We start from the raw sequence: 19778 nt of genomic DNA on the forward strand, positions 1-19778 counted from the left end.
ATCTCTCGACGGAGGCAACCTTTCTAGGGCAATTGCTCTTGACATATCTAAGGCCTTTGATAGGGTATGGCATAAAGGTTTACTTCATAAGATCTCTAGCTACGGTATTGCTGGAAATGTCTTCTCAATTATTAAATCATTTCTTTCTGATATGTTCATAAGAGTAGTAGTTGAGGGGCAAAAATCAGAAGCTCACATTATTAATGCCGGTGTCCCTCAGGGGTCCATCCTGGGCCCAACTCTTTTTCTGATCTACATTAACGATCTTCCAAATCACATCCTTACATCATTTGTAGACATTTATGCTGACGACACTACCATTTATGGTAGCACATCTAAGACAGTAAACGACCAAGTTCTCTCCAATTCTCTCCTCTGATCTTGAGCACGTAGTTCAATGGGGTTACTTTTAATGCATCTAAAACCAAGCTTCTCTCTTTACATCATCAACATTCTGATCCACATCTGGCATCAATTGAAATGAATGGCTCTCGTCTTCAGGAGGCCTCAAGTTTTGACAAGCTTCTTGGCTTGACCATTACTCCTGATCTTAAATGGAACACGTACATGAAATCTGTTGCCAAGGCCGCTGGAAAAATGGTGGGATCTTTCTATCGATCCGGTAGATATCTCACTGCTGATGCTATTCTCTATCTATATAAGAGCCAGGTACGTCCAAGGATGGAATACTGTTGCCACATCTGGGCAGGAGCTGATAAAAAGGACTTGTCCTGCCTTGATAGGGTTCAAAATAGACTTCGTAGCCTCGTAGGAGATGTCCTTTTCTCTTCCTTGCAACCTCTATCTCACAGAAGAGATGTTGCGAGATCTTCGGATTATTATAAAGGAATCCCAAGGACAGGCAACTGATTATTTTCGATACTATTTGCGTGTGTTGTATTTATTCCAGATGTTAATCAAGACGCAGAAGCTACTCGCCGGATCTGCCATAAATTAAGGCAGAATACGCCCCCACCCCAAAGAACCGTTTGCCGTTGGTTTTCGTGCCTCCAAATGGGAATTTTGCGAGCAAAAGACGGATCATACGAAGGTCGAATATTTGAGTTCGATTAATCATGATTGAATTAATTACTTCACGGAAATACACGGGGAACAACGATAGATATGTGGGAGATGATGGCTTATAGTAACAAAAAAAAAACGGTTCCATAATGAGCAAGATTTGTAAACGCTCATTAATTCTTCAATATGTCTATAAAGTTTGAACTAATGCCAGAACCGAAACGACACTCAACATAGGTGTGTTGAACCGGCTTCCTCCAACAGAGGAGGTTTCATTGGAATATAACCCCACCCCCTCCCACAAAACGATCACCAATCGTTTGTATATGACAAATTTAGGTCTTTTGCAGTTCTTGCAAAAAGATGTCAACATCTTTCTACAATAGCATTTGGTATTTCCAAATGGTCACCCATATGGTATTGTTCAGATTCAACGTTGCTTAACCTCTTTGATTTAACAAGAATCTACGTGATTTTGCCGTATATAATGGACTAAAAGTTAATAAAAATACAAGTCTTTATTCACATAATATTTTTAATGTGATCTCCGTATGAAATATAAGGAATGATGAATATTGATATTAGAGTTAAATGAAGACCACTTACGAACTGAGGCCCGCGTTTGATGGAAGTTGTTATGTTGAGTATAAGTAGATACTGGTATGATATCCCTCATGTAGCGAACATTAAGCGAACCAAAAAGAGCATGAACACTGCGGAGGTCACCATCTCTGAAAGGAAAAAAATGACAATCATCAAATTATCTACAACGTAAATACAATTTAGATTTGCTATTGATGTCTCTTTTTCAAAGTATGTATATGAAGCTTTTTTTATGTCATTCACTGTCAATACACAATAGCTTATATGAGTAAATAAACATATAGAAGAGATGAGGCACATCAATGAAACTTGATTGGAACTAATATTTAACATTCACCCAAACACACATTACTTCATCGTAAATCTGATAATAATATGCTGAAATGTTCAGAATAACGTGTAGGCGGTCGGGTTCTCGATTATTCCTATATATATATTTTATATTTTATATATTAGCCATTTTCTTTTGTTTAACGTCGATATATGTTGTTTAGAAAAATAGAATTTAGCAGAAATTTCTAATTTTAGATTAACTAGAATTTCAGTGAAAGATGGCATAGTTTTTTTGATTAAGAATTATGCAATTAAATTGCTGCTTACGTTAAGTTATGTTTTGATGAGTAAGTCACGTTTCAGTAAGCTGATTGAGTCAAATAAGATTTGTAACATTATCACGTAGAATTAACAGTAAACAAGGGGGTTAACTGTTACAAATTCTCTTTTTTTTTTCCTTTTAAAGCTATTTATTTCTTGATTATTTCTATCAATATTTTATACATTAGCTATGTTCCTTTGTTTAACATCGACACATGTTGTTAAGAAAAAGTGAAATTAAATTGATATAGTTCCTTTGAGAAAATATTTTATCCGAGTAAGAATATCTTTTTCAGATAGCTGCTTCCATTGCTATCAGGAGAAAGTTTTAATTACAATGAACTTCTCTGCTAATTTAGCTATTGATATTAAAGACTAATTAGACATTCAAATTATTGGAAATGTATAAAAGTTTACGCATTTTTATAGTAATATGATGTGACGTCACATTTATTTTCTAGTTGATGTCAATTCAAGAAATTACCGCTTTTTCCCTGGTTAAATATTACGCTTTTGATTTTACAAACGCCGATTTTAAAAATATTTAAAAAATATTTAAACAGAATTTGAATAAATGCAGGGAATAATTCAATTAGTAAAACATTAGCAGAACCCGTGGAAAATTCACGGTGGTTGAAAATTTTTTAAACACAATGAAGTGAATTAAAAATAGAATAAACCAAATGATAACGAATTTAAAACGATTTTTAGCAAATTCTTTTAACCTTTTAACTTTAAAAAGAATTGATTTAAAAAATGAGATTTTTTCAATGAAAATTCAATACCCAATACATAGTTTTTTTTTTTTTTTCCGAATAATTTTTTATATGAATTATAAAGGAATACATGTCAATTCACTTACACATTTTAAAAAATTCTATGCTATGGCAGGTGCTCGTCTGAACTCCAATCTCTGGTCCCCCCTCGCCAATCTTTCACGAAAAACACCCGTCTAGCTGAATCCACTGTGAAAATTTTTCCCCACTCTATATCTGTGCCTAAATCAAAACGCGGATTCCATGAACAAAGCTTCTTTCTTAGAACTGCACGCCTGTGGAACTCTGTTCCGTCTGCCTGCTTCCCACCGGACTACAACTTGGATGTCTTCAAGTCTAATGTTAACAAATTCCTAATGAACCGCCCCCTTAAGTAAACACTTCATCAAATCTCCACACTAACGTAATGTACTTGCAATAACCCTTATCCTTGAGTGGCTTCCGGGCCTTGATAAGTGGTGATCACTGTGTAAAAAAAAAATGACTGTTTCCTCTCAACATAACTTTTTAAATTATAAAATAAAATAGTCAGTTTAATGTACTCGCAAAAAATGGAACAAAAAGACATCAACAGATCCTATATACAGCAATTTAGCAGACAATAATGATTATATAAAAAAAATAGAATTAACTTTTCTAAAAAGAATAATTAAACGGAAACGCTAAGTGCTATTTTATAACATGGATTTATATGAAAACATGCTGCCTAAATCCACACACATTTTCTATCTATCTATCTATCTATCTATCTATCTATCTATCTATCTATTTTGAAAATGTACACTTTACGGATATTTTCTATTCTAAAACCGTAAACAGAGAGCCATGCTTTTTTTTTTTAATTTGTGGAGAGGAAATAGTCTTAATGATTTTTAATTGATAAAGAGTGACTATAAAGGGAGGTAATTCATTTCTCATTAATTAATGTTTGCGATGATGTTTTTTGTGACGCCAGACGCACGGACACGTGAAGACATATTTAGATTGAAAATAATAATATATTGCAACTCGTCACAAATATAAGTGGGTGCCGGCATTCAATTTATTATCGTAATTTACAAAAACAATTCGGCGACAATAATACTAAACACTCATATAGAAATGGAAAGAAAACATAGCTAGTAAAACAGTAATAAAATAGTAATAGATATCTAGAATTATATAAATGCAACTTTGTCTATGTGTGTGTGAGTTCGTTCTTTATAGACTCTGAAACGGATGAAGAGTTTTTCTTTAAAATTTACAGAACTTTAGCGTATTAAGTCCGAGAGTGATCTTAGTAAAGTTTTGTCTCAGAATACCCCCGATAATTATCGATAATCGATAATCAGACCGTTATTTTTATTTATCTATAATCGGTAGAGCCATTTTTCCATGCCGTCGCTTAGCAACAAAAATAGAACAACGGGCCGTGAACATTCTATCGTGACTAAGTTGATAGCGTTTTTTTTTTTTTTTTTTTTTTTTTTTTTGCATGTAGTTGAAACTCCGAACGTAAATTTCTTAATGTTTTTTTTCGTTAAATATTCGTTTATCACCATTCAATCCCGGGCAACGTCAGGTCTCCTTGCTAATATATATATATATATATATATATATATATATATATATATATATATATATATGTGTGTGTGTGTGTGTGTGTGTGTATGTGTGTGTGTGCATACGTGTATATATATGTATATATATATGTATATATATATGTAGAGAAAGAGAGAGAAAGAAAGAGAAGGAGAGAGAGAAGGAGAGAGAGAAGGAGAGAGAGAGAAGAAAGTGTGAGAGATGAACAACACTGAATTCTATCAAGTGAAACCTATTTCGGAGACGAAGAAGGATTTGTTTGCACAATCTACAACTGTCAAAGAATCATGCAATCCAGCTGGTAACTTTCCGACCATTTAATAACATATTATTGACCTACAAACATCATGTTAATGATAAAATATTGCATTATATAGAAATACATAAACTTCATGTAACATATATATATATATATATATATATATATATATATATATATATATATATATATAGTAATTTATAAAATATATATGGCGATTAAGCTACACTGAATATTCGGCGTTTCATCCACTCTAGGATTCGTCAGGCTTATGCGCGAATTCTGCGGTTGTTTCTTGTTTTTATATGGTCCTCTTCTGTTGAGGATTTTAGTTAACCAATCAGCTTTCTAGTATCCACCGCGCCCCTTCCTATCAGCCAATGGGCATGCATTTTATCGAACAAAGGATCTGTTTTAGAACTAGGTTAGTGGTTTAAGGCAGACCTTTTCCTCCCCTTTTTTATATATAAATATACATATGTGTACATACATATATGCACATATGTATACATATATATATACATACATATATGTGTGATCGTTTATGTATATTCATGTTTATTTAATTTATTTATTTGTTTATTTTCTATTGTTTTTGTTAGTTTTAAAGCTATTTTGTAACGCTATCCTAGAGTAAGTTTTATTTTGTGAACACAGATAAAAACACATATGAACAATATTTAAAAGATAACGCTACCCCAATTTACGTAAACCCTTAGTCCAATCACCCACCATCAATTATAAAATAGTTTTAAAGCTATTTTGTATCGCTATCCTAGAGTAAGTTTTATTTTGTGAACACAGATAAAAACACATATGAACCATACTTAAAAGATAGCGCTAACCCAATTTACGTAAACCCTTAGTCCAATCACCCACCATCAATTATAAAACACATTCCTAACTTGATCGTAAGTAGACTCAGTAATAACTCAAGCGATGAAAATGCATTTAACAGGTCAACCAATATCTACGACCCATGTAAATTATGCCTTCATGAAAAATTTGCTATCCTGTACTTTAAAGAACCCCAAAATCTATTAAACTGCAGAAGAGAAATGACAAATAATTGACAGTACATGTTGTAGTTCATGTTTCCCTCAGTGAAATTTTACTCTCCAATACCTGCAGCGCTCATGCAGCCCAGGCCATGACATTCCCACCACCATGATTGACTGTAGGCATGAACAAACTTGCTAAGTTAACTTATAGGGACGCAGAGACGAGGCCAAGTCTAGCTGTGCAAGTGCACTTAGCTGAATTCTTCATAGATGCGTTAAGTAACCCCTTTATCAAAGAGGATGTGGTCAGATCAAATCCGGCAACATTATCGGAGGCCTTGTCTGCTGCTAGACAACGCGAATTGCTCTACGAGCGACTCCGAAGTGGCCACAAGAAGGAGCAGGCTTTCTTAAATAATAACTCAGTAAATAGCGTTAACAAGTATCAGGGACCAAAAGGGGCCCCAACTAGATTTAGGGTACCAAAACTATATCTTACAGCAACTGTAATGCTGTAAGATATAAGTTTTGTGGGTGTGTTTTGGCAAGACCGCAGCGAGGGCGGTTCAGTCATATCATATCAACAAAAATCTTAACGTGAATTCCGCGTGACCAAACGCACCGTTCCGATATTTAAGATACTACCGTATAAACTGCAAACAAACTTATACTTGCTTATTCTCTGCCCCAGCAACAACATGGCAAAAAAGAAAAAAAAATCATACTGAAGATGAAGGTTTCCTTCGAAATATATTTATGGATTTCAATATAAATTTCAAACAAAATAAATGTCTATTTATTTTGTTATAATGCTTTGTTTTGGCTTCAAGCGTATATAATACGTATTCATTTTATTCAAAGTGAACCAGCGCTTCTAAGGAACAAAAAACTTAACACACACACACACACACACACACACATATATATATATATATATATATATATATATATATATATATATATATATATATATTAGTAAATGAGTTTGGGAATAGGAGTTAAGTTTTGTCTCAGAATATCACTAATAATTTCGATAGTCGATAATCGAAACCGTTATTTTAATTTATCTATAAGCCATTTTTTCCATGTTATCGCTTAGCAACAATAATAGAACAACGAACCGTGAAAATTCTTCAATGGGTAAGTTAATAAAGTGTTTTTTGTTTTTTTTGCATGACGTTGTCTGTAGGTTTAAACTTCGCACGTAAATTTCTTAACGTTTTTTTTTTGTTAACTGGAAAGAAGTTTATGTAAAATAATTTTTATAAAAAAACTGTAGGTTCTGTAAAGTGCAATGTAGAATAACATATATTTTGGACTCAGTCACTGCATGTAGGCATGTGAAGCTTCCTTTCAGGCGATTTCACGAATTTCGATGACAATAAAAATATAGGAGTGTGAAATATTTGTCAATCATCATTCAATTCCGGCTAACGTCGGGTCTCCCTTCTAGTGTACATACATACATACATACATACACACACACACACACACACACACACACACACACACACACACATATATATATATATATATATATATATATATATATATATATATATATATGTAACTCTTGGTTCGTTCGCAATTAATAGTCTAAAAAACCACTGGACGGATGGCTTCCACGTTTTGGTATGATATGTTTTTGCTATATCCATGTGTGTTTTTTTTAATTATAACATTATACTTAATTTTTCTATGATGAATAGGTGGTTTTCTTTGTACCGATAGGCCATTTTTTATTTAGGGACAATTATTTATTACCGCTTGCTGTCACGTGACCAGTGTTACAATTCAGCGGTTTTCCTGCTAGATCTGGAGATTTCGTTTGCAATCTAGCGGGGAATTCTAGAAAATCTGGAGATATTTGGCACCCACACACCCGCAATTTTAGATTAAAAAATAAAGAAAATACTTGAAAACATAAAATAAACTCATTCTTGTAAGTAAAAAAAAGTAGCATTTATTGCCTTTGGTAACAATTATTTATTGATTATTTGTTTTGTTTTTCACCTTTTTTCGGCTAACCATTCTTAAATCTCGCTATAAAATTGATTTTTCCAAGTACATTTTTGGTGGGGGGCATTCCAACCTCCGAAGTTTAGTTTAAAATACGATCTAAGCAACCCTGCTTTATTTAGAAGTATTTAGTCGAAAATTGTAAAAAGCAAGAAACAACAGACAAAAAAAAACTTATACCAATACAGTAGAATTTAATTATCTACCAACCTAAATACTTTTAATATGCTAAAACAAAGTTTTTTTGTTTTTTATTTTTCTAATTTCAAAATATGTTGCATCATTATTGTGATGTTTAATTTGCAGTATATTTCAATTTAACTTTTATTATAAAAAGTTTGAGTTTATGATTTGTTTCCTGCAAAAAAATACCCTCTCTGAAAAAAACAGGCAAAACTAGCTGATAAAATATGTAAGCCTTCTGGGGAGCTAACCGCTTCAATATAATTCCAGAAACATATAGTGAGAAAACACGGAACATTTTATATATTGAATAAACTATATTTATAATTTTTTATGGTAGGAAAGTAAAATATGGAGTTGGGGAGGGGGAATTAGCGATTTTTGAAAATTTCAGACGATAAAAGTTAAAAATCTAGCGATTTTCTGGGCATTTCTTTCTCCTGATCTCGCGTATTTTTTTTTAATCTCAGTTGCCAACATTGCATCACTAAAAAAACACTACAGGCTTAATGTAAACAGAATGTGTTTACAATATCGGTAAATTTTCAATGGGTTTAATCACATGATTATTGATAATGTAACCATGTGATTGAAATTTAATTTAAATTAACTACACGTGGTCGCTTTCCTATCAAATATTCATCGAAAAATGGTAGGTACACAAAAAATGAATGCCGACGCTCAAAGTGTATAAACATTTTGACTCCTCCCTTTACTTAAAAATTCACCAAAAATCAGGAAATTAACGAATTTTAATGAAAATTGCAGTATTTTTCAAATAATGATCGCAGAATATAATGAACGATCGCAGAATATAATGAACTAATTATTTTTACTTAACTCTTAGTGAAAATGTTTTATTTTGTTTAAACAAAAAATACCTTTACTAAAGTTATGGTTTTCAGTAGTAAATAAAAAACGCAAGAATGTATTTTTGCTTTTTTTCATATAAATAAAGCATCGTAATTTGTAACAATAAAAAATAATTTTACAGTAACATTACGAAAAAAGCCCCTAAAGTCCGTATTAATGAATTTGATATAACTCGAAAAAAAATGAATTCTCGCATACTATTCAGGAAATTAAAGATTCAATTAGATTCCTATTTCAGTCACCTAAATTATTTAGGGTGAAATGAGTTTAGGAATTTATAGCCAAACCTAAATATTTTTTTTCTTAAAAAAATAGCATTAATACAGTAAGTTAGGTAAAATTTGCATAGAATGCTCTGCTTTACGGTTGTAAAAATGGAACGGAAATTTGAATTTCGTTCCCTTTTAAATTCGGTACATTTTTACATTACGTCCAACTCATCGTTCACATTCGACACGTCAACTTTTATAGCTTTTCGGGTATCCTGGCAAGGTTAGGGGTGTCTATTCTGAAAGCCGTTCTTAACATGGATAGATTGGTAGATGTGTCAGAAATTTCGTGAAAAACAGTGAATAATTCCACCCCGTCTTTCCAAGCTTATAACTCCTCGAAAAATGTAACTCTAGCCCTAATTTTTTTCCAATTAAAGGAGCAAGAACCAAGGTTTCATTAAAAAAAAAACAAAAAAAAAACAAACAATATGTTTTTTTAAAAAAAAAAGGTTTTAACTTCAGACTTTACAGGTAAATTTCTAAAAAACACTACTTTTTTGTTTTAAATTTGAATATATTATTTATTAACCTTTTCTCTTCAATTTGTGATATATAAAACTTTGGTGAATAAATTATTTACTTTTTAATAGACTTTTTAATAGACATTTCAAAATGGGAGGCGTGAATTATTCTACCCCCTGTCTTTTCAAGCTTATAACTACTCGAAAAATGTAATTGAAGCTCTAATGGTTTTATCAATTAAAGGAGCAAGGACCAAGGTTTCATAAAAAAAAAACAAAAGAAAAAACAACCAACGTGGTTTAAAAAAAAAAGGTTTTAAACTTCGAACTTTACAGGTAAATTTCTAAAAAACACTACTTTTTTTGTTTTAAATTTGAATATATTACTTATTGACCTTTTCTCTTCAATTTGTGATATATAAAACTTTGGTAAGTAAATTAATTATTTACTTTTTACTAGACACTTGAAAATGGTGGGGCGTGAATTAAAAAAAAACGTTTGTCTAAAATATTATATTCGGTTTATTGGAAAGAGCATAAAATTTCACATTGACCCTGAAAATATCGTAAAAATAGAATGAATAGAAAATTTTTTATAGATTTTAAAATTTTAAAAATTGAAAAATATTGAGTTCGTAAAATTCATTACTGTTTTGTTTTTTTTAAATATTTCTACTACTTTTAAAACAACTTTAATAGTTTATTTTGGAAGTATAATCCATAAAGAAAATAAACAACCCACTTTTAAAAGAGAAATTACGAGATTTTTATATTTCATTCGCAGTTTCGTGTTAGGGGTGTAAAAAATTCCTACAAAAATTCCGATACATCTACTAGATTGGAGTGTTTATTCGTTGTAAACGTACCCGACAACCTATAAATGTCGACATTTCCAATGTGAATGGTAAGCTGGACTTATGTAAAAAATAACAAAAACATATACCAAACTGACTTTTTCGTTTAAAAATGGAATTATTTCCCTTTCGTTATTAACTTTTTTTTTAAATTTATTTTTAATAAATATTTTGTGTTTTATATACATAAAGCACAATTGTTGAATGTTACTGTTTTGATTCTATTCGTTTGGGGGGCACAGTTAAAAAATTAAGAAAGATTAAAACGAAGCTAAATTTAAGTTTCCGTTCCATTTTTACAACAACCGTAAAACAGCGCATACTCAGCAAGTTTTATGGTAATTTATAAGCATAATATTGAAACACTAAATCAACATTTTATTTTTTTTTTTTTGCATAATTAATGATGGAAGTATTTTTCTGTTTATTTTCTTAACATCTGTTAAAAAAATAAATAATTTGTACATTCTCTTGAAAAAAAGAATCAAACTTTTCTCTACTTTCACATGTGTTCCATTTTAACAAACTGAGCCACAGCAACGCGTGGCCGGGCACAGCTAGTATATATATATATATATATATATATATATATATATATATATATATATATATATATATATATATAAAGAGAGAGAGAGAGTGTTAATTTAGGTGGGGTCAAACCAACCACGCTATTAACACACACACATTTGAGGCGACATAATACAAGCATAGCTACACATCCACTCATATACCGAAAGTTGTTCACTAAGTGAAGCCTCATCCCAACAAGGTGAAGGTTACAAGAAACAAAAATTATAATTTTTAATTGCCGTTCTTTGTGCGTGCTTTGCTGTTAAACTTCCAACATAAGCTGCTACGACGACAGCAAGGGCAATAACACGAACCACAGAATCTATAAACAAAACCAAGTCCCACCAAACTCCATTGTAATAAGTTTTCGCCCCTTTTCTTGAAAGCATAACGCTACAGATCGACAAAGCGTTGGTTAGAAGCATGTTTCCTTTGTTAGTAATAGCTTAATTAGATGAAAAAGTCTACTTTATGAATTAAAGATAAATATTGGAACTTGTTTGACCAGGTAAATTTACGGAAAATATAATAAGATATCGTCCTACTACGAGTATCACAGAGAAAAATATGTAAGATTTGCATAATTTGATAGGTGTGGTTTCGTTTGAAATGCCCTAAGAAATGTAGCTTTATATTTTGTATATGAAAGAAAGTCTACTTACACGCAGTGGGCGGCTGTGAGGATATGGGTGTCATCAATCAAAGAGCCTCCACAAGAAAAGGTGCCTTGTGGTTTAACGATGAAGATGAAAGCAATATGAGGGAATTCACAGTCTTTTGCCCGTGTACCACTGACGATGTGATTGACGTTTGACGCCTGGATTTCTGAAAAAAAGGAAAGAAAATATCAGGTTTTATATCACTTACTATCCCGCATAAGAGAGAAGAAATAAGTAAAGAAAAAGTGAAGGAATTCGCTTAATATACTCATTTGAAACGTGCAAATTAATTTTTCTTTTATTATATATAAGAAAAAAAAATCATTACGCCTGGGCGAGGTTCGAACTCAGAACCTTTGTTCTTACGTGCTGTTCACTAAACTATCACACCAAGAACGTAAAATTTGCAACGTTTCAAATAAGATATTTATTGAAATGCATTCATAGTGATTACGACTATTCCTTATTTTGTTCCTTCCGTCCAATGAACTAATTATGATCTGAGTCTTTACGCTTATTTCTTTTGGGTGCTTCATCCGCATCAGCCGAAAGTTGAATAACGTGTTCTTTTTTTATAGTCAGTGTCATTCTAAACAAGGCATAGCCTCACTCGGATGCAACATCGCGGTGACGGGGCCAGGGCTGAATCTTTGTAGACAGTGTAGGATTATTAGGTTAGGGTTGTTTTTTTTACCCTGTCACAGATTAAGAGACTAGTAGTTGGTGCACCAGCCCAAATATGACAACAATACTATATACATGGATAAATTGTGGCTTTGCAAACATATAGAATACCAAAAGGCATAAAAAATTTTCTAGACCGATAGATGCAGCCTTTGAAGCAGACTTGGCAGTCTCTATATATTTATTCCAATTTATGTTATCTGTGAATTTTAAGACCAGGAACTTGAATGCTGGACTCTAGGAAAGGGTGCTATCAGCAATGGTAACTGGTGGTTGGAAAGGTTTCTTATAATTCTTAAAGGAAATGACCTTTGTCTTGGTAGCATTAAATGTAACCATGCAGGGTAATTTTCCAAGGATTCAGCCATTGCTTTTTAATAGATGTGCGTTCGATGTTCCCACATGTCGAGAATAGAGCGTGGTATCATCAGTAAATATATTCATCTTGTATGCAATTGCATCAGGGAAAGAGTTCACGAAAATTAGGAATAATGAAGGTAGAGGATCGACCACTATAGAAAACCAGTATTGCTGTGATGTTGTTTAGATGTCCGGTCTTTATAGACAAACTAAAGGAATTTTAAATAGAAAGATATCGGGGAAACGAATGCCAACAAAAATCATCCAAATAGATACTTAAAAACAGCAACAACAAAAAAGACAATCCCAGAAAACTGAAGGCACCAGCAAAGTAGGGCGTTAACCTTTTCTCGTCCGCGATCAACTGGACGCTGAGCAAACCGATCTTTAATGCTCGAAGAACTTTGACGGTCAAACTGTATTCTTTTAGTACCTTTCTTCATTCTAACACTGTCTTAACTACAGATAGCTTCCAGCCAACACCATACTAAATACATTGCTGATATTGATATTTGACGACCATTTTGTTAAAAAATGTTATAAAATTTAGTTTTATAGTCTATATTAATTGAGTGCTTATTTAGAATTGAAGAGCTGAATCTTTCTTTTAGTAAACAAGTATCTATTAAATACCTGTCCAGAAATACCGTATGAATTAATGTTCTTGAGAAGCCTTTCATGCCAAATCTTGTCAACGGCTTTGTGTAACGTGACCGTTACACTTTAACCGTGTCGTTACATTTCAACCCTCGGACCTGCACGCTGTCCGTCGCAGGAACAAAAAACAAGGAAGGACATAAAAAGTACAACTCATCACTTTTTAGGTGAATACAAAAGGCGTTTATTCCAGTAATTTCCGACAACGCACTTCACTTTGTTTCAAGACGCTCTTTCATGCACGTGTCTTTGTTGTCGCTTCTCTTTCCGCTTTTTCGAACACGCAGCGCATTTTTCTCTATCGCCACACAAATGTTAAGACACGTTCGATCCTTTTCTTTGCTCAACCATGTGCTGTCCTTTTCTTATTTTTTTGTCCTTCTTCTAGTGACGTCAGCGCGTACACATATGCTTAATTTGCATATGTGCTAAGACGGCTGCTGCTAATATTTTCGCTAGGCTACTGCTGATTTTATCACTTGCATCGATACGCGCTCTGTTACAAATAAATATATTATTAGCTAGCTTTACATGTCTTATCTAGTATATGGCATAAGCATTCAAAGATGACATTTGATAAATTTCCCGTCAAATGTGATTGCTTAACTTCATATTTTGGGCTAGACTGAATTTTAGCATTTTCGCTGGATTGATTAATGATTCAAATATTAAAGCAAAGAGCGAGAAGAGATGACTATGTGAGCCATTTATTTCACCAAAATTATTGAAAACTGGTACAGGAATGGCTAGTTTCCAACTATAAAAGAAGCGATATTCGCCAAAGCATTTGATGTGGAGTTTGCTGAGGACAGGGACACAGCTCAACAGACTGTCTTTTTATTACCGTATCAGGGATAATATCATATTCACATGCTTTTGAGGTTCAAATGTTTTTGTGATATCCAGTACATGGGAAGAAGTTAGGAGTAGACCATCTAGTGTGGTTTCTGTCTGTCATGTGAAATTTGGGAGTGAGTAGTTTATCGAGTCAAAAGTGGAGTTTAACGCGAACCGCTGGACAAGATGCTTAGCCTTATTTGTTGCCGTGCAAGCGATGTGGTTTGATAGTGGAAGAACTTCGATTGACCATTGTTCATTACAATAATATACATTTTCCAGAAATCGTACGTTCATAATTTCTGAAACTTGATGCGTTTTCTTGTAATCGCGGTATACCTAAATTTAACTACTATACTCTTACGATAACTTATTGACGCTATAAGTTTTTTTTTATTTGTAGTTGACTTATGGCGGATTAAATGAATGAATTTTTGCTTCATATGCGCAAAATTATTGATGGGAGTGATGTTTGTTCTAGAATTTTCGTGAGGGGTGAACCACTTCTGTGTCTGCTTTGACCCATTCCGTTACGTCATTTATGCACTATTCTGCCGGAAAGAAAAAATGTTTTACTCCAGGGAATCTCTAGGGTTATATATAATTGAATACCAATCAGTTTGTTGACAATAACTATTCGTTTTAAGTTAAGGGTCTTCGGTTTGAAATTGGTCGGCTATTATATTATTTAGTAAAATCGAACAATATAATCTCAGTTATTTGTTACCAAGGTAAAAGTAAATTGAAAATAAATATATTAATAAACTGAGATCAAAGTAAATTACGGCGCCATTTTCAAAGTTTTCACTTAACAAATGGAACGATTACATTAGATGGTCAAATTTCAAATTTAACAAACGGGCCGATTTTATTGGATAGTCAAATTTCGAACTTTATAAACGGAACAATTTATTTGGATAGTCAAATTTCAACGTTTATAAACGAAACAACTTCATTGGATAGTCATATTTCAAACTTTATAAACGGAATGATTTCATTGGATAGCCAAATTTCAAACTTTATAAACGGAACAATTTCATTGGATAGTCAAATTTCAACGTTTATAAACGGAACAATTTCATTGGATAGTCAATTTTCAACGTTTATAAACGGAACAATTTCATTGGATAGTCAAATTTCAACGTTTTCAAACGGAACAATTTCATTGGATAGTCATATTTGCTGATTCTTTAATAACAATAAGCAGTGAATCCAGCTGAATGAATTATAATACAGTTACATGATCCATTGAAGAAAAGAAAATCATTGTTCATTCAGTGCTTCACTTGCCAAAAGTTTAAGATGTAGTAAAAATGCCCCCCAAAACACTAATATATCTATTTAACTCATAAAGATATGAAGTTTACCCCCCCGGCCCTCTGAAAACAGGTTCATTGACCTCTGAGAAGAAATTATACAAAAGAAATAACAGAAACACAGTTTCCTTTAAATATATGGAAATTAGACATTTATGAGAACGAGTAACCCAGATAATCTCCATCTCCCTTCCGACATTTATAATACTACAGCAAACAGTGGCAATGGCGGTTTACACGTCGAATATAAAAATGTTGATTTAAATAAATGACACGCAGACGGGCGTCTCTAGAAACAGGGGACGGAAACCTATGCGAAAATTAATGGTTGAAAATATCATTATATGATATTGAGAGTAAATATCGATTTAGTAGCATTATTAGACTGGTCTAGTATTCTGGAGTGTTGGAGAAACATATAATATTAAAGGGTATTAGAGTCTTCCGTAAGTAAAATGTATGATTTTCGGGAATAAAATCGTTTGGGCATTGAATAATAACTAGTTGTATAGTAACCGACTTACCGCTTGCGAAAAGTGCTGAGAGTAACAATCCTATCCAAACCATTTTCGTGTTCTTTCTTTGAAATTATGTCTCCTGTCGAGAGAGCTTCCTGGTTAATATACACCTTTCGAATGGCTCATCGTGGTCACGTGGGTTCAGGTTAATTGTGTCATGTTATCAGTTCCCTTCTGATCTCTCTTCTTTCCTTAAAACGAAAACAAATATTCTGGGAGAATTTGTTGAGCAACAAAATCTGAACACATGTTCTCTCTCATAATCATATTACGTTTTTTTTCTATAAGAGGAAACACGCGAGATAAAGTAGAAAAGCGTATACGAAGATAAGCAAAGGTTTCTTATCAAACGTCTGCAATCGTTTTCCTCAGACTTGAATCAATAGAGTTTCGTGATTTCGTGACCGGATCTAAAAAATAAAACAAGGATACAATTACAAAACTGATGTCATCGATTTTAATATCAAACGAATATATTTTAATTGAGGTTGAGCCATATTTAATAACACTAGTAAACAAGACGAGCTCCCCGACGTTCGCCAGGTGTCAACAATAACACCATACAGTGATGTGTGAATTCGTATGGATCCACAATCATCTACTTTTGACCTGCTTGATTACATTGTTGGCATTGCCAATTCTTTCCAGAGTCAAACATTGTCGGAAGGGATCACGTGAAGGTAGCTAACATCCATACTGAAAGTGATCCTATCGATCTGACAGGATTCGAACTTAGTACGCCCAAGTCAAAAGTCAACATTTCTGTTTTCACCTGTCACCATAAAGTAAAAGACGATTATGATTACGAATCATATTTATCCGATCCTCACTATTAAAAAGTTAGGTATGATGTCGGTTTAATGTAAGGGGATCCAGCTTACCTGGTGTATCACATAATAAGGATATTTACAGGCTTTCCGTTGCACGGAAGTTAGATATGGCGTTAATTTATAGGGAAGGATAAAGCTCTAAATAATAATAATAATAATAATAATAATAATAATAATAATAATAATAATAATAATAATAATAATAATAGAAAGCAATGTGGACAAAACAGAATATTGGAAATGTAACTAGCAGGTAGAGACTAAACAAGAAACATGAAGAACTGAAGCAAAAAATAAAAGCAAAAGAAGCGAGATTGAGACGATATAGATATAAATCTGAACAATGCAAATAAAACAGGACATTTGAAACTAATGAAAGCCAATTCTACCAAAATATGAACGGAGGAAAAACAAAAACAGAACAACCAAATCCGACAGAAACAAAACTCTACTGGAGTAAAATATGGGAAGAGCGACGAGATCAAAATAGAAATGCCGAATGACTGAAAGACATGAAAGAAGAGTTACAACAAATAGAAGAAGGAACAGTGAATGAAATCTGCAAGGAAGTCCTTAAGAAAACCATAGGAAAAATGGCAAACTGGAGAACAGCAGAGCACGACGGGATACATGCATACTGGTTCAAAAAGTTTACACAATTACACGGAAGGCTAGCCCAAAACCTGAGATGTATACAGGAAGCAAACGTGCCAGACTGGATGACAAAAGGTAGAACCACACTGCTACAGAAAGACACAGAGAAAGGAACCGTCCCTAGCAACTATAGACCGATCAAGTGCTTAACCACGTCTTTAAGGAAAAAGAGGAACACATGATCTGCTATATATAGATCAGAAGATCCTAAAGGAGGTAAAAAGAATGAGAAAGAATTTAGCCATGGCATGGATCGATTACAAAAAAGCGTACGACAGGATCCCCCAAGCATGGATAATAGAATGCTTAAAAATGTATAAAATACCAAGCGGGATTACCAACATAATAGAAAATTCAATGAAAACATGGAGACTGGAATTGACAGCTGATGGACAACACATAACAGAAATTAAAATACAAAGAGGCATCTTCCAAGGAGAATCACTATCACCATTACTCTTCATCATAGCCATGATCCTCCGGAATAGTATTCTGAGAAAGTGCCAAGCCGGATACAAGTTCCCTAATACAGAGGAAAAGTGAACCACCTGATGTACATGGACGATTTGAAACTTTTTACTAGAACCAAAAAAGAGCTAGATACACTAATTAACACTACCAGGATCTTCAGCCAAGATATCCAAATGGAATTTGGAATGAAAAAGTGCGCACTATTAGTTATAAGACAGGGAAAACTGGAAATGACAGAAGGAATGGAACTACCCAAGCAAACAGAAATTAGGGCACTAGGGAAACAAGATGGCTATAAATACTTGGGAATTCTGGAAGCGGACACCATCAAAGCAACAGATATGAAAGACAAAATTGGAAAGGAATACCTCAGGAGAACAAGACAACTCCTGGAAACGAAATTATATAACAGAAACCGAATAATACATGGGCAGTATCACTAGTAAGATACCCAGGACCGTTTATAGGGTGGACAAAAGAAGAACTGAGATAGCTCGACCACAAGACCAGGAAACTAATGACCATTCATAATGCACTACATCCAAAGGACGATATTGACAGACTCTACGTGAAAAGGAGAGACGGCGGGAGGGGACTGATCTGTATAGAAGAGTGTGTGAAGGACACAAAAGAAAAGAAAAATACATAATGCAAAACACTGAAAGGATAATTATGGCAGCGAGAGACACTGAAAAAAAAATAACAAAACAGAAAACAGAGACACAAATGACAAAATGAGAAAAGAGAAATGGGAAGAGAAACAACCTCACGGAAGATTCATAAGAATGACAAAAGATGAGAATAACGAAAACACCTGGACATGGATGCGAAAAGGACATATAAATCGAGAAACTGAATCTCTAATAACTGCAGCACAATATAACTCGATAAGAACCAACCATATCAAAGCAAAGATCGAGAAAACACAAGAGAACAGCAAATGCAGACTCTGTGGACAAAGAGACGAAATGATAAACCATATAATAAGTGAATGCAGCAAACTTGCCCAAAAGGAATACAAAAACAGGTATGATCAAGTGGGGAGGGCGGTACACTGGGAATTGTGCAAACGGCTGCATTTTAACCATACAGACAAATGGTACAAAAATAAACCCGCAACAGCACTAGAAAACGAGAACCACAAGATCCCTTGGGACATGGACATACAGACAGACAAACCCATCCAAGCAAGAAGACCAGATATCGTAATAATTAACAAGAAAATAAAATCCTGTCAAATCGTAGACTTTGCTGTCCCAGCTGACCACAGGGTGAGCATGAAAGAAAGGAGAAATGAAGCAAATACACAGAGCTAGCCAGAGAGTTAAAAGGGATTTGGATGATGAAGAAAATCAAAATAATACCGATAATAGTAGGAGCACTAGGAACAATTCCGAAAAAAGAACGGCAGAAATTGGAATCAGAGGAATAGCTGCAAAAATACAACGACTAACGATAATGAAAACGGCTGAAATATTAAGTAAAACCCTTGAATGCGGAGGATAGGGCAAAAATACAATATAACAAAGAAGCGTTACAGGGAATGAAGAACACCGAAGCTGCATATCTACAAGTTCTACACCTCCATCACGCATCCCCTCCCATTGTCTCATCACTGTTCCCCCAATATAAAAGTGATGGCAAAGAGCCGAGAAGGGTCAAGGAAGATGGAAAAACCGAGGAGAGAACGCTGACCAAACCTCCGCTGAACAAGCGCGAA

General features: G+C 33.6%; 1 protein-coding gene across 1 annotated transcript in view; it reads right to left on the reverse strand.

Annotated features, from left to right (window-relative positions):
* The window catches only part of LOC145295870 (chymotrypsin-1-like), a 28356-nt gene extending 12088 nt beyond the window's left edge, over positions 1–16268 (reverse strand). The window contains exons 1-3 of the mRNA XM_080141606.1: positions 16110–16268; positions 11735–11897; positions 1630–1754 (exon numbers count right to left, since the gene is read on the reverse strand). Of these exons, the coding sequence (XP_079997732.1) occupies positions 1630–1754; positions 11735–11897; positions 16110–16152 (331 nt within the window). The 5' untranslated portion in view covers positions 16153–16268. The remainder of the gene's footprint in view (positions 1–1629; positions 1755–11734; positions 11898–16109) is intronic.
* Positions 16269–19778: the final 3510 nt, after the last annotated feature.

Source organism: Euprymna scolopes, chromosome 16, assembly GCF_053919585.1.
Source record: "Euprymna scolopes isolate OS-2025 chromosome 16, ASM5391958v1, whole genome shotgun sequence".
NCBI classification, from domain to species: Eukaryota; Metazoa; Mollusca; class Cephalopoda; order Sepiida; family Sepiolidae; genus Euprymna; species Euprymna scolopes.